The sequence below is a fragment of the Podarcis gaigeae genome (genome assembly GCF_964106915.1).
Source record: "Podarcis gaigeae genome assembly, chromosome: 3".
NCBI lineage: Eukaryota > Metazoa > Chordata > Lepidosauria > Squamata > Lacertidae > Podarcis > Podarcis gaigeae.
In genome coordinates this window covers 42,335,242-42,350,373 of record NC_139680.1, presented here as the reverse complement: position 1 = coordinate 42,350,373, position 15,132 = coordinate 42,335,242, and the positions used below count along the sequence as shown (strand labels likewise).

The following is a 15,132-nucleotide window of genomic DNA, read 5'->3' as shown; positions in this document are numbered from 1 at the left end:
AAACTAAGCTCCTTTCCCCGCTGCCCGGCTCTTTTCCTGCTACTCCCCATATTAAGAAGACCGCTTCCATTCCTTCACCCCGTTTCACTCGCATTCCTGAGGTACAGGGTTCTCTGCGGGGATTTAAATTCCACCCGGAAGTCATGTCCTTAGCGCGAAGAACGACGGGAAGCGTAGTTCCCCGCTCCCCTCCTGCGCCCTTGCCTCAAACGCCGGGAGGTGACCCTGAGAGAACCACAACTCCCCTGAACCTTTGCGGCGGGCGCCACCCCCGTGCCGCGCAGGCGCGTTGGCGAGGGATGGTTTTTTGAATCAGCGGCGTTGTTATTGACGCCATATTGCTGGTGTGGAAGAGTCACAGAGGCGCACGGCAGCTCCCGCCGCGGCTATCTCTCGTCATCGGCGGCCTCAGGCCGGGTAGCCTCCCGTCGTGCCGCTCCCACCGGCCTAGACACCCTCCCGGATTCGGCCCGGGGAGGATTTTCCGCGGGCGGAGCCGACGAGTCCAGCCGAGCCGGGCCGAGAGCTCCGGGCCGCTCCCTGGAGACGCAGGTGGAGCCGGCGGCCGGCAGGCAGCAGAAAAGCCCAGGAGGCGCATAGCAGTGGCGACTCCGAGCCTGACGCGGCGAGGCAGCGCCTGAAGCGCCTCCTCCGCCCCCCTCCTCCTCCGTTCCCTCCTTCCCCCCCGGTCTCGTCAGCTCCTTCCGGCCCCGCTCGGTGGCGAAGGCCCAGCCGGCTCCGCTCCCTCAGCCTCTTCGTCCTCGTCTTCCTCCACCTCCGCCATGGCCTGCGGCGCCACCCTAAAAAGGACTCTGGATTTCGACCCGCTCCTGAGCCCGGCCTCGCCGAAGCGGCGGCGCTGCGCCCCTTTGTCCGCTTCGGCGGCCGCCGCCTCCTCTTCCTCCGCGGCCTCCTTCGCCTCGTCCCCGCAGAAATACCTGCGCATGGAGCCTTCGCCCTTCGGGGAAGTGTCCACTCGCCTCACCACAGGTAAGCGGGGCCCCGAGGGGCGCCTAGGGCGGGGCACGGGGGGGGGCAGAGAGACTCTAGGATAAGGGGCGAAGGCCGCCTCCGCCGCCTCCCCCATTTCTTGGCTTGCTTTTCATGAGTCCGCTTGGCTTCTCCCCCGTCGCCCCGCTTTCTCTTCCCAGCCACCTCCCTTCTCTGTCCCCCCCTTTCTTCCTCCCCCCCCCACCTCTTTTGGCTTCGCTTTCGCCGCGGAGTCGGCACAATGGAAATGGCCGCTCTCGCCGCGGTGGGGGCGGGGAAGTGGCAGCGATACGGGAGAGGCCGCAGAAAGGGGGTTGATAATGGGGCTGAGCCGGTGTAATGGGCGAAGAGGGGCGGGGAGACTCAGCCCCGCCGGGCTGCGTCTGGGAAAGGGGAATTTCTCTATTCAGCACCGCACCTTCCTCCCCCCCACCCCCCTTGGGGGGGGGGAGAGGGCTGCTTGGCTCCTTGTCGTTTGACGGGGATAATTGTATGTGTGCGGAGAGAAAGAGGAACCGAGAAATTATATCGCGAGGGAGGCGGGATCTTGGCCGGGAGAAATGTGTGTCTGTCTCTTTCTCCGTCTCTCTGCCCTTCTTTCTCTCCTCCCCGGTGCAGGCGATCGATTTGTTGCAGCCATTAAACTCTTGGGCGTATGTTGCCTGAGCCGAGGCGGCCGTGCCTCCGCCTTCCCGTTCAAACACCGGGGGAGGGCAGGGAGAGGGACGGAGCGGGGGCTGTCATCAATCACCCCAAGGTGGACTGCTTGGGCGAAGGCAGGGGCCGGTTCCACGATAAGAATTGCATTTCTCTCCCCCACCCCACCCCCTTCCAGTATTGAGCCGGGTATTGTTCACGTCTCCGCGGGGGCTCAAATCAATAAAGGCGTTCTTGTAAGAAGAAGCTGTAATAAGGCAGTGGCTGTTGAACATCTCTTAGTAAGGATGAGAATGCATTTCAATGTCACTTCACCAGAAATGTTAAAGTGATAACCTGTCTCTTCTTCCTTCTGCACCCCAAGACCTAATGAATAAATTGCAGGATCAGGTTTCATTGAATTACACCTCTGAAGGTATTTACATGGTTGGCCCAGAGTGTGGATTCCACTAACTGGATCTATTCGAAATCTTATTCCATATATAGAGTTCATCCTCCCCCAATCATTTTGTCGTCTTCACCCCCTCCTCCAGTTCTCAATTAATTAATGAATGTAGGGACCATTATCTTCAGTTTATTTTGCATATATAGATGTGGCATTTGGGTCTGAAGATTATCTGAGATAGCAGGCATAGTAATTTGCTGGTTTTTATTAAGCTTTCATTTCCCAAGAGCTTGTGTTTTCATATAGTAAGAAGTGGATCTGTGTAAGCCACATTAATTACAGAATGCTTGCTGTCACATGAAAATATGAATATTTAAATTAGCCCTTAAATCTTGCATCTTGGTATGTCTACAATAACTTGCCTCAAATTATGTTGGTCTTCCTATTGTATAGATAATCTCACTTGTGAGAGCTGATATGCTGAAATGTCTGGGACCATAGCCATCTCCTGTTAAACCCTGGTGGACTATATTTGATTTGAATAGGGTTAACAAAGTGTGGTAGTTAAATTAACACCTTTCTCATTAGTAAATTATGTTAGTGGAGCATGTATTCAGGATTGCAGTTTAGTTTGAATCATAAAGTAGCTAAACATTGCTAAATGTGTAAGCAGGAACCAAGGTTGTGTTAGTTAAATGCTACATTTATGATTGGTGACTTCACTGGAAGTAGAAGTATCCATGCAATGAATATTTAATGTAAATGTGGGTTTAAAATTGATTTAGTGATGTGAACAGCTGGGCATGTCAAGGAGCTGCAGTTTGAAGGCATTAGTGGTTAGGAGCACAAACCTCTTGAAAATTGCAGTGCCGCTGAGAAACCCAGAAAAAAGTATAAAACTAGGTATTTAAACACTTAGATGATCTTCCTTAGATGCTAATTGAGACTAAAGACCAATAATTCCACATAGAGGTCTGTCTCAAAATTATTTGGAGATTTGTCATTCAGAGCTATTTAGCTTTAAGAGGTATTTAGCTTTAAATCTTCACAATGTGGGGCTTCTGTGTAAATTCTTATGACTTTGTTCAAATTGTCCAATAATAACTTGGGGATGAAATAACCTAGATTTGTAATGTCTTACTCCACAAGAAATACAATGCTGTATGAAATTTATTTATTGTATGTTTCCGGTCTCAGAAACAGGCATGTGTTTAATCTAACTAGTCTGTAAATTAAAGCATGACAATAAGGGCCTCAGATATGTGCCTGTTTTTCCATGCAAGAGGATGAATTAAATTGTCTATTGATGAGATACAGTAATTTGGCAAACCTTAGGTTATGCTAATTTAGCAAAAGATATAAAAGATCAGGTAGCACAACAAATATTCATATATGTACAGTTCAAGAACATTGAACTGTTAAGACAGTTAAGTAGACTTTCTTACATAGGTGTGATGTAAGGATTGGTTGCAATGCTGTCATAATAGGATGTGGGTTTGGTTGCTTTTATTAAGCATTGATAAGGATACTAAATACCTTTACATTCAGGAGACACTCTGAATGACTTTCGTGTTCTGCAATGTTAGTTATTGCTTGTTCTGTTAAGGGCAACAAAGTTTCATGGAATAGAGCTATTTTATACAAAACACAGGTACCACTTGTGTGTTGCCATCAGTAGTGGCAGTACTCAGTGATGTGGGTTTTATTGGTAATTTTTTTGTTGCCCTCATTTTAGATCATTTCTACCCTGCCTTTGGGCTCCCAAGGAGGCATCTAGATCAGAAACATGACAACAAAAATACAGTATTTTAATTAAATAAGTTCAAACTGCAGCATGAAAGGGCATCTAACAACTAGGGCAGTCTAAATACATCACTCAACAGGAAGGCTTGTTAGAACAGATTGAAATCATTACTACTCTCCTAAAACTCAAACATCAACCTCTTTTGGAGAGGATTTCCATTATCTGAGTGCTGCCACCAAGATGGCTCGCACACTTGTCCCCAGCAAGTGCACTCCCAGAGTTAGTGGAACATAGTGCAGGTAGATTTATAAGACAAAATATAGAAGTAGAGATGGGGTGGCAGAAAGATAATGAAGTGCTAACTAGCAGTGGCCTCCGTGGTTGGCTTTTCCCATGGGTCAGTGGCCCTTAATATGAAAAGGGTTTTCCACCCCGGCATACTTGGAAATTATTTTTACTTCAATTCTGGCATGATAGCTGAATGACATACAATTCCTTTGCATTATTTATATTTTAATAAATGAAATGAAAGCATTGTAAAGTATTAAGTTTCAACGTGCATGAATAATTATGCACATAAAATATTTTGTCTATGAATAGCCACATGAAAACGTTAATTACAACTTGGATTTTAGATTTAAACTAGTATATCCATTCTAGTTGGCAGATTTGAATTTGTATTGAATTCATTAGTTATGTTACTAACTAATTCCATGAATGCATTCTTAAAGTGGAGTTTTTTCCATTGAAAAATGTAACAATAGGTTTTTCATGTATAAAAATGTTAGGATCCCACACCATCAGCTGCATTGGACTGGGGTCGAGTTGCTGCATTAGCCTAGCAAGAGAAGTTGGGTCCTTACATCAGTTCTGTCATCTTCTGCTCATTTCTCAGAGTTGCTGTGTCAGCATATTAGCTCATGCATCAGACTGTAGTCTGAGTAATCTAATTGGCTATAGGAATTGGTTTGTTAAAAGCAGTTCAATGTACAGCATTTCAGGTCTCAATTTCCCCCTGAATTTAGGAGGTTGGATCTTGAGAAGAACAGTGGACTGGTGCAATGGGGTGTTCTGTCTCTTCCCTCCCCCCTCTTCCCATTCTTACCCCTTGCACACACCCAACCAAGCTGTTCCTGAGGGTTTACAGAGCCTCTTAGAATGGCTTGGAATGGGGCATATAGGCTTGTAACAGGATGAGGAAACAGAAGAATTACTGGGGTACATTGCACAAGCAGAAATACCTTTGTGTTCACACAAGGCATGTTTGTATCTATGCCAATGTAAACATTGATTTGGGCCAATCTAGCTTAATTAAGGAAGAAAATCTAGCTTTGGAGTTGGTGGGTGTGTCACTAAAAAAATGAGCCACCAGCTGTTTTGAATAGGTAAATAAGTGCTTTATTGGTAGGAGAGGAGAAGGGAAACATTCAGAGTAAATATTGTATCAAAGAGTTCTAAACATTGTTTGGACAGCTGCTGTGTTGCTGAATTCATGCTGAATTGGCCTTTTCTCTATGATTTTTCTACTTGTACATGTCTGAAAGAAATTGCATATCTTAAAACCTGTATGACAAAGATGTAATTTTGGTGTGCAGTGTATTTACTTGGAGCAATCATGGTGGGAAAAGTACTTTTTATCTTTGGGAACTATAGAGCTTTTTCAAATCTGGGAATTTCTAGCTATGTTTTGGTTAAATGATCTGTTTGTACATCTAGGTTTAATACCAATGCAGACACCTGTAGCATTCCTGTTCATAGACTTTAGTATAAAATCCAAATAACTAAAAAAGTATAAGATCACTTGCCATAGTAGCATCTTGATACTAAACTTCTGTTTGGGTTTTATCAGTAGAGATTAATTTTAAGGAATCACATGCCTGCTCCTCCAACTGTTCCATCGTCCCCAACCAGCATAGCCAGTGGTTGGTGTGATGGGATTTGTAGCTCAGCAACATTTGGAGGGTCCTAGATTCCTCAGCTCTATATAGACACTTGCCTGGGACTTGCCATACTTTGATTGAAGTCTGGTAAGTCTTGTCTGTAGAGATGTCCTAAGATTGCATCTCCATAGAAATAAATGTCAATCAGTCATGCAGTCTAAAGAAGTTACAGCCCAGACACAAATTTGTCACCTTAGTGAAAACTAAGTGAATAGATGCTTAAAACAATGCTATTGCAATTTCTTTTTTATAGTTGGGTCATCTGGTATGTAGTTTCTGACTTTGATCAGTGCTAATACTCCTCCTCTTAAGATGGTTCACATGTAAGTGCAGGGGTCAGCAAACTGTCCCCCAGACCTTGTGGGGGGCCAGACTGTATTTTTTTGGGGGGGATGAACGAATTCCTATGCCCCACAAATAACCCAGAGATGCATTTTAAATAAAAGCACACATTCTACTCATGTAAAAACACACTGATTCCTGGACCGTCCGCGGGCCGGATTTAGAAGGCGATTGGGCTGGATCTGTCCCCCCCCCCGGCCTTAGTTTGCCTACACATGTGTAAGTGCCTATCCCTCACTTCATGACCTTGCATGACAGAGCCATCCTAGACTGAGCAACACACTTGCCCAGTCATCTTGAAAACATACTTCCTTAATGTTTATACATTTAGATGCTATTCACGAAGCCTTTGGAGAACATTTGGGGCATTTATCCGATAAGTTGCTAACCATAATATTTTTTATTTGAGCAAATTAAAATATGACTTCATATGATATGATCCATGCTTATCCTGCTGTGTCCTTTTTGAACTGTCCTACATTTCAAACCACAAATACGAAGATGGCAGAGCTGGTACAGTTGATATGCTGGTATGTTATTCCTAAGTTACAGGAAGAGGTAAAACTATGGAGAACTTGAGAAGCATGTGGATATATCAGTGGCAGCTTTCAGCCTTAACATTCCAAACATTTTAAATATCATCTTTTATATCTCAGTGTACTAGCAAACCACAAGAACTATTTTAGTACTTTTTTTTGTCTTTTCTGTTTTTCCTCTTTCTCTGCTTAAAAGAAGAAAAAGTATCACTAACCCAAAAAGGATTTTTGGGGGTTTATGTTGCTAGTGTGACCAACTTGAGTTTGAGCCCACCAGTTAAAGATCAGTATTCTGTAATAGGTTTTGCTACCATGTATCCAGTCCGTATTCCGTGGAATGCCCTTAGTGTAATAGAAGTAACAATTACTGTTGCATCATCTTCTATTGTTTAACAGAGGTTATTGAGCCAGAGTGGAAATATGAATATAATCCACATTGTTCTTTTGGGAGATTAGGGGTGGAATCCAATGTGTGAGTGGACTTCCACTTGCACAATTGGCCTTTAGCTTCATCTGCTGCCCCCTGCACTCCCCCAACCCCCCTGAGCAGATTTTGAGGGCATGCGGAGAACTGCAGGGGGAGGAAAGGAAAGTGAAGTCTTGTTGCGCAAGCAGAAGTCCATTTGGCTTGCACATGGACAGTTTTGGATTAAACCTTAGGATTTACTGCTTTTAGCAGAATCTTTGGTTGGGGATTTCCCAGTTCTGCTTGTTTTTGGGGGTTGGGGTGGATTTTTTACTTCCTCCTCACCCTCTGGACTATTCTGTTCCTATTACTGTATAATGGACAATAGACTTCTGTCTGTTTTTATTGGATCAACACAATTTGAAGTGGCAAGACATTTAAGAACTTAAAGGAAGATGGAAAACTGTAATTCTTTCAACATAAAGTTGGTCACCTGAACCTTAATCCAACAAGGGCTGATCTGGATGCTCTGGATTGCTCCACTGAATGTGTGTGTGTGGAGACTCCTCCCTACACCCAGGACTCTCATCAGCACATAGTTTTCATTCCAGCACAGGTCTTTGAATGCACTGTCTACCCGCTGCTCCATTTGTGGATAATTTCTTTTTTCTTTGGGGCTCAGATCAGTGGCAGGTGGAGCCTCTGGATCATGGCTGTTGATATGAATACTTTTTTTGTTTTCTTGGCAGTACCTTGTTTAAAGTGACTAGCTTTTGAACTCCAGGTTTGTCAAACCCAGCAGTGGTGGTAAATCTAAACTCAAAGATAATCATAATGGTTGTTCTCAGCATTTGAATGTAAATACTGTACTTTATAATTCCTTGACACTCAAATCCAATCTAAGATTCTTGGCAGTCCTGATTATTTGTCTTTAGATTTATTTGTGGCTAGTTTGTGGTTGGTGAAGACAAAGCTTTGACCACAAGCCATGGTTTGGACAACATGGTCAGGCAAGCCTTGGTGTAGCTCAGCATGGTGGCAAAAAATAATAACGGAAAAACAAAGTTTTTGCAAGTTGGTGGGAGCCTGCAGGTTCCCACTAATCTATAGTTTGGGGTAGTAGATTTGAACTAGACTCTGAGCTTCATGGCTCGGTGGGGGGTTATAAGACCTGGTCTCCTCTGTCTTACTCCCAACATTCTTATCTACTACACTACCTTGGCTGACAGTGACAATATCTTGGGTATTTTGGGCCTTGTGTCAGGAATGCTACCATGACATTGAAACTATGCTTACAGTATGACAAGAAAGTAAGTGTGGAAATAGCTAACAATTTAAAAATTAGATTTAAATATTATTTAAACAACATTAGCTTAAATACAACATTGAAAGTGAATATGCTTCTTTAGTGGTGATAGTTTCCTATATGAGAAGCATACTCCAAAGAAAGATATAATGAACTATTGGTTGTTGAAAAGGACTATACTGGGACCAGCATTCCACAGCCTCCTTTGGTTTCTGCCTCCAAGGCATGATTCAGGGATGCTTGTTACCGTATTTTTTGCCCTATAGGACACACTTTTCCCCCTCCAAAAATGAAGGGGAAATGTGTGTGCGTCCTATGGGGCGAATGCAGGCTTCAGGAAGCTATCCACAAGCCTTGGGAGCCCGCGGGAGTTCCCGCCAGGCTCCCAAGGCTTGCGGACAGCAGCCTGCAGCCCGAAACCCAGGGAGCGCGCCCCGGGCTTCGGGCAGATATCTGCAAGCCTGGAGAGCCCAGAGGGAGTTCCCACTGGGCTCCCGAGGCTTGCGGATAGCAGCCTGCTCTGGGGGCTGGGGTCGGGGAAAGCTTGGGCTTCCACCCGCCCCCAGCCCCACAAGCTCTGGGAGCGATGGCGAGATTGTGCTCAACCTTGCCATCGCTCCCGGAGCTTGCGGGGCTGGCGGCGGGTGGAAGCCCAAGCTTTATTCCCCCCCCCCCCAAAAAAATAAGTGTACCCTATGGGCCAGTGCGCCCTATAGGGTGAAAAATACGGTAACTGTTCTTTAGATTACACCTTCTTTTATATCCTGTCTCCTGGGGTAAAATCCTAAAAAACTTAACAACTTCAATCCCCCCCCCCCCAAAAAAAGGTCTGGTTGGCCCTCATGCATGCTACTTCATCAAATCTGGCCTGCTTTGAAAAAAAAAAAACGGGCACCCCTGGATTAGACTAATGCAGCCTCTTGATCTTTTCTGTGTAGTGTCCCAAAAAGTGAAAATACACAGTTTTAAGTTTCACTTCTTCTATATACAGGTATTAGCTGACATTTTTCAAGAGCAATATATGGATTTGTTTTTAATGGGAACAAATACTGAATGCAAAAGGGGATAGTTTTCACAGTGTAAGATTAGGCATGGATTCAATCTATTGAAGGTTTAGAAGGAGTTAGGGATTCGGATGCTAAATGTAAAAAAAAGGAAGTTTCTTAATGTTAACAAAACAAGCATTCCATTATTTTAATTTTTGTCTAACTAGTAGATGCTTGATAACTTGAACTTCTCAAATCCCACTCTTATCAGGGTTTGGCTAACCCATGTTTCTCCAGATGTTGTTGGCCTATAACTCCCATTTCTAACCACCGCCACACTGGTGGGTTTGGGAGTCCCAACCTGTGGTGGGCCACAGGTTTGCCACTCTTGCTGTAGACTGGAATGACTATTCTAATGAATTGTTGAATGTTACTTTATTTGATATGAGTTGCTTATTTTAAAGTTATGTTTTATTATCACATTTTTGTATTAGATTAGATTGTTCTAAGGTGTACATACTTTGTTTCTTCAGCTTGTAAACCACTGTGGGTATAGTAAAATAAAAAGGCAGTATACAAATTAAGAGAAATGGGATCTGTATTGTACTGTATATCTTAAACTGGTTTGAATCTTGTGCAACTTCACTTATTAGCTGAGGTGTTGAAGCTACTGTGCTGTCCTTTCCAAGAGAACAGATTTTGCTACTTTTTCATTGTTGCCTTAGCAAAGTGCCAGGTTTCATCTTACATAGGACTTTATAGCAGATCAGGAAGTTACTGTTACTCTATGATTTTTAGAGTGAAAGTTTTTTTTTTTCAAAAAAAGAAGAGAGATACAGTAATAATTTTTAAAAGTACCATAATGAGACAACCATCTGGGAATGTTTCCAAGGTTGAACATGAGCAAACGCGCCCAAGTAATGGAAGTGACTCTGTATATTTACTCAGTTCGTATTTGCAAGCAGGCTAGATGAGGCAAAAGAGGCTACATTAACTGCCTTAAAGGAGATGGTAGTAGTATACCCCATGGTATACTGGCACGCAGAGAATCTGGGCAATCTAGATTGGTTTTTGGTGGCAACGAGATAATTCTACAGTCTAGTAGGATGAATTCTGGCAGATGTGGGGGAGGGGTGAAATTAAAGGTGGCATGTGCATCTTGGTGTTCTGAGTTTACATGTGGAAGTCTACCTTGCAAGACCTGCAAGCTGAAATTGAAGGGGTGGGGAGAGAGAATCTGCACTCAGATTACTCCTCCCCCGCCAGCAGTGTTGGGGATGCATTTCTGTAGAAGTGCTTGCATGAGACTTAAGAAAGATGCTTCTTCTGTGGATACCCCTCTGCATGGGATAGAAGAGAAAGACACAATCAGTCTCACTACATTTGCCCCACAATGCAAGTGCGGTAGATAGGGCTGATTGCTTTCCCCTTTTGTTTCTTTCTGGTGAAGTGCAGGGAAGAGTGCAGATCTGTAAGGGAGAGCATGCATATTTGCCCACCAGACAGCAGTCTAGAGAATATTATCATAAGATCAAGAGAAGCCATAATGGAAGGGGATGGTGCACATTTAAGCCAGTAGTGCATTCAATGTACAGCAATATTTCAGAAATGAATTATAACTAATACAGTGATGTACGTTTTTAATGGTAATACTTAGTTAAGTTTAATGAGATAATGTGATGCATAATTATTCAGATCTACTTTGGAAAAGCAGCACATATTATTTTGCATATGTGGCCCAGTCATAGAGTCAGTATGCAGGAGAGTAGAAACATCACATCTACAAAAATAAGGAGGTACTGACGACATATTCATGGAACTTGTCCTTGATTGTCTAGTGCCTTTAAAGCAGGACTAAATCAGGGAGGTGAAATGAATGTAGCTGCCACCAAATCTATGTCGTGGAACAATGGTTCGCAATTTAACGCTTGTGACCTGTCATTTTTCTCACTATTCTTTTAGGACAAAGTGGAGGTCATAGTAGGCTGGTAGTGGATCCACATTGGGTGGAGTGGAGTGCAACTACGGAGGGAGCTTTGATTCAGTGTTCCTCTCTGCTAACAAAAGGGGTGTGGAGGCAAGTTTTGCTGATTCCCTCCCTTGCATTCCACCTTGCTCCAATCTCCAATCATTTCCTTTTCTGTTAACAGAGACCTCTGCTAGATGTAACCATTTAGGCCCCTACCTGCTGCTGCTTAGAAATTTGTGTGGGAAAGAACATTGCTGGGGTTTATAATACAAAATTTTATCTTTTGTGGTGCATAAATTTAACTTCTTAAAAAGTGTAATTCATTGAAAATTATTTATATGCTCTTCTAAGATGTGTACTATAGTAAATCAGCACTTATATAAAATACATAGTCAATGTAACATGTTTGGGTTTTGAAATCTTTGCTAGACTAATAAGCAGAAACATAATGAATATGTTTTCCTTTTTCTAGAGCAAATTCTGTACAATATAAAACAGGAGTACAAACGCATGCAGAAGAGGAGACACCTAGAAAACTTTCAGCAAACAGATCCCTGTTGTTCTACTGATGCACAGTCACAAGCATTTCTCCTTACTGGACCAGCTTTGCCAGGTAAAATTTTTAAAGTAAACTTGCATAACATTTGATAATTTGGATCCTAAGTAAGTTATGCGTGTCACTATGAAAAAAGTCTGTGGAAGGAAGAGTTTTATTTGAAGAGGAGATATACTCTGTTAGTATGAACAGTGGAAACAAATAAGAGCATCTTCATAAGAAACTTTATCTGCTGTCTTCCAGATAATCATTGAGATAATATACTTTTAAATGGCCTGTTGCCCACCCTTTTTGAAAAGGGTGCCAAAAGTTGAGTATAAAATAAGAGCGACATACTATATACCAGGGACGGGAATCTCATTCAGCCTGAGAGGAGATTTTAACAAAACAGGCCAACATACATGCTGGCAAGCCAGCAGAGATTCCTCTGCCTGACTTTTAAGGGTAACTAGCAAATGGGACATCAAGCCATATTTTATGTTTGCAGACAAATTACCTTGTGGATACTCTGAGATGTTGCCAATACTTATTGTTGTAAATAATTGACAGGCACTTAACTTAGACTGCTGTCTTCAAAAGCCATCATACAGAGAAAGTTACACACTTAAATCTATGGAAACATAAAGCACAGTTGACTTCGCTTTGGATTGTGACAGAAGTTGCACTCACTGATCAAAAATCTGATCCTCAAAACACCTACAAGTGTATTCTATGCACTCATCAGTAATTAGGATCTCTAAAGTATACCTTAATTACCTATGAAAATACTTTTTCATAGGTACTTCATCTGCAGCATCATCGCCACTGAAAAAAGAACAGCCCCTCTTTACTCTCAGACAAGTTGGAATGATATGTGAACGCTTGCTCAAAGAACGTGAAGAGAAAATCCGTGAAGAGTATGAAGAAATTTTGACCACAAAACTTGCAGGTATGACAAAAATAAACAGTGCATGAAACTTGCAGTAATTATACATTAGTCAGTAGTGAGCTGTTACAAATAAATCTCTGTCTCCTGAGTAATAATTGTAGCTGAGTTCTTGTGAGTTGGCTCTATCTGGAGGAGGTAGGGCTGATCCTGTTCCTTTTAATTTCCTGCAAGATATTTCTACTGTAGCATGGGAAGGGATCCTCTACATGTTGCTGGACAACAGCTCTTATCTGTGACTATTGACTATGCTGGCCAGGACTGGTGGGAGTTTGTGTCCAGCATCTGGTTTGCCCACCCCTGCTGTAGGATGGCAGTCACAAAATGATTACTAACCAAGTTGTATTCCTGCACCATGATGCTGAGCAGGAAATTAACTTGGCTTGGCTGAGCCACTTGAGTTCTCACATGTTGCACTAAAAACATTCCCAACATAAATGCTCATCACAATTTGCTCTGGGCTTTGGTTTAGGTTAACAGCCTGTGTAGAAAGCTGACTTTTGGATCTGATGATCCTTTGCCTGCTTTTAAATGACAATACTTAGACCTGATAATATGCCACTTTACTGGCAGATGATATCAGGGCATGAGTGTGCTGGATGCCGCCTGTTTAGTCCACAATATCTGTGCCCACATGTAATGATGAAAGGGTTAAAGGGAGGATGTGAGGCCTTCTCTGACTTCCTTTTATTACATCTAGACAGAGTGCTATAAGGGATAATAAGTCAGCAGGTGCTTAGGCACAATGCAGAGAGCGCCAACTGACACACAAATAGAGTGTAGTGTGCTTAATGTGTAGTGCTTCCTTTTTCCTGTACTGGCTGTGTTCTGTAAAGTCTCTTCAAGCGATTATTACATTTGATTATTCACTTGGAATATTCCTTGCTTATAGAACAGTATGACGCATTTGTGAAGTTCACGCATGACCAGATCATGCGACGATATGGAGAACAGCCTGCAAGTTGTAAGTATTTTGAGCTATCGCCCATGTTGTTGCAGAGAGACCAGTGCCCCATCGCTGAGCATATTGGGAGTGGGGAGCCACAGAAATTGCCTCCACTTCTTAGGCTGGGGGTAGGGGGAATCCTGTGAGCAGAACTCCGCTCACTGGAATCTAGGATCCACACATAGGCTTTCTGTATGCTGAGGCAAGTTGCAGTTTAGTGCTAGTTTGATTGTAGAATTTTGTGTGCTGTTCTCCCTGATGCAATTCTTTCTTTCTCTTTTCAGATGTTTCATGAATCATGTTTTCTGCATATGTGGGCAGCCCTGAAACCCTGTTCTATTGTTGCAAGCTGTCCTTTAAAGACTTGCAACAATGCCATATTCCCCCTTCCCCCCTCTGTATACACTGGTTATTTCAAGCTTTTGTCAGTGGCAACCACTCTTATGCAGCAACTGGTTTTGGAGTGCTCCCTGATGTCAGTACCACCTGGATGTGGACCTTTGCTACCTGTTAATACCAGTGGTCTCATTTGCTGTATCATTACAATTTGGCTTATGTTAATAAGTTTGAAAAGTAAAAGGATTAAAGCTGGTGTACTAGAACTCTGCCCTTCACTGGTTGTGTAAATAAAAGTGTAGAATGACACTTCTGACTGAAGTTAGTGTGGTTTTCATAACTGTGCACTGCAAAGCTATATTCACAGTTAAATTAGAATGTAATTCCTGGACAAATTTAAAGCAAATAGCCCACAGTACTGCCTGTGAAATAGTGAAGGAGGGCATTTCTGTATTCCATGACTTTTTGGGGGGTTAAGAATGGGTTTATATAATTTCTCATTTTTGTAGGTTTTATTTATTCTATCAGTCTTTAACAAATGTTTATTGCTGCAATTTTTCAGTGTATCATTGTTTTACTGCCCTTGTAGTACTGGAATTTAGTTGAAAGAATAAACATTTACTTCTAACCTGTGTGTTTTAATATATAGGTAGCATTTTGTCACCATTTGGATAAAATAAGTGAAACTTTGAGCAGCTGTTAGCTGACAGCTCAGGAAGAAAAAGTGACCAAACCAGAGGTCAAGAAAGCTTCCTTTTTATAGTCAGTTGGCCTGCTGACGACTGAGCTAGACTTTCAGAAACTGTTAGCTTTGGGGATGACTCACTGAACCTCAGAAATCTGAGATGAGCCAAGGTTCCTTTCTATAAGGATTTTAAAAGAACCTGCCTTCATCTTTTTGGAAGGTTTCCCTGTCTGAAAAACTGCTCACAAGTACGTAGAAAGCACTGCCAAGAGGAACATATTCCCCCTTTAGAAGGTCTGCTATTCCTGTTTGTATCAATGGGCCCTGACCATTAGGTCCAGTCATGGCCGACTCTGGGGTTGTGGTGCTCATCTCGCAGAGCAGCGCACAAAAACACCGTTTACCTTCCCGCTGGAGCGGCAC

General features: G+C 42.9%; 1 protein-coding gene across 1 annotated transcript; it reads left to right on the top strand.

Moving 5' to 3' along the window:
- The first annotated feature begins 278 nt into the window (after positions 1-278).
- On the top strand, positions 279-14,652 carry AKIRIN2 (akirin 2). The gene is made up of 5 exons (XM_083730888.1): positions 279-990; positions 11,734-11,874; positions 12,596-12,745; positions 13,635-13,706; positions 13,973-14,652. The coding sequence occupies exons 1-5, from the start codon at positions 783-785 to the stop codon at positions 13,981-13,983; spliced, it is 582 nt and encodes a 193-aa protein (XP_083587014.1). The 5' UTR covers positions 279-782; the 3' UTR covers positions 13,984-14,652.
- The last annotated feature ends 480 nt before the right edge of the window (positions 14,653-15,132 follow it).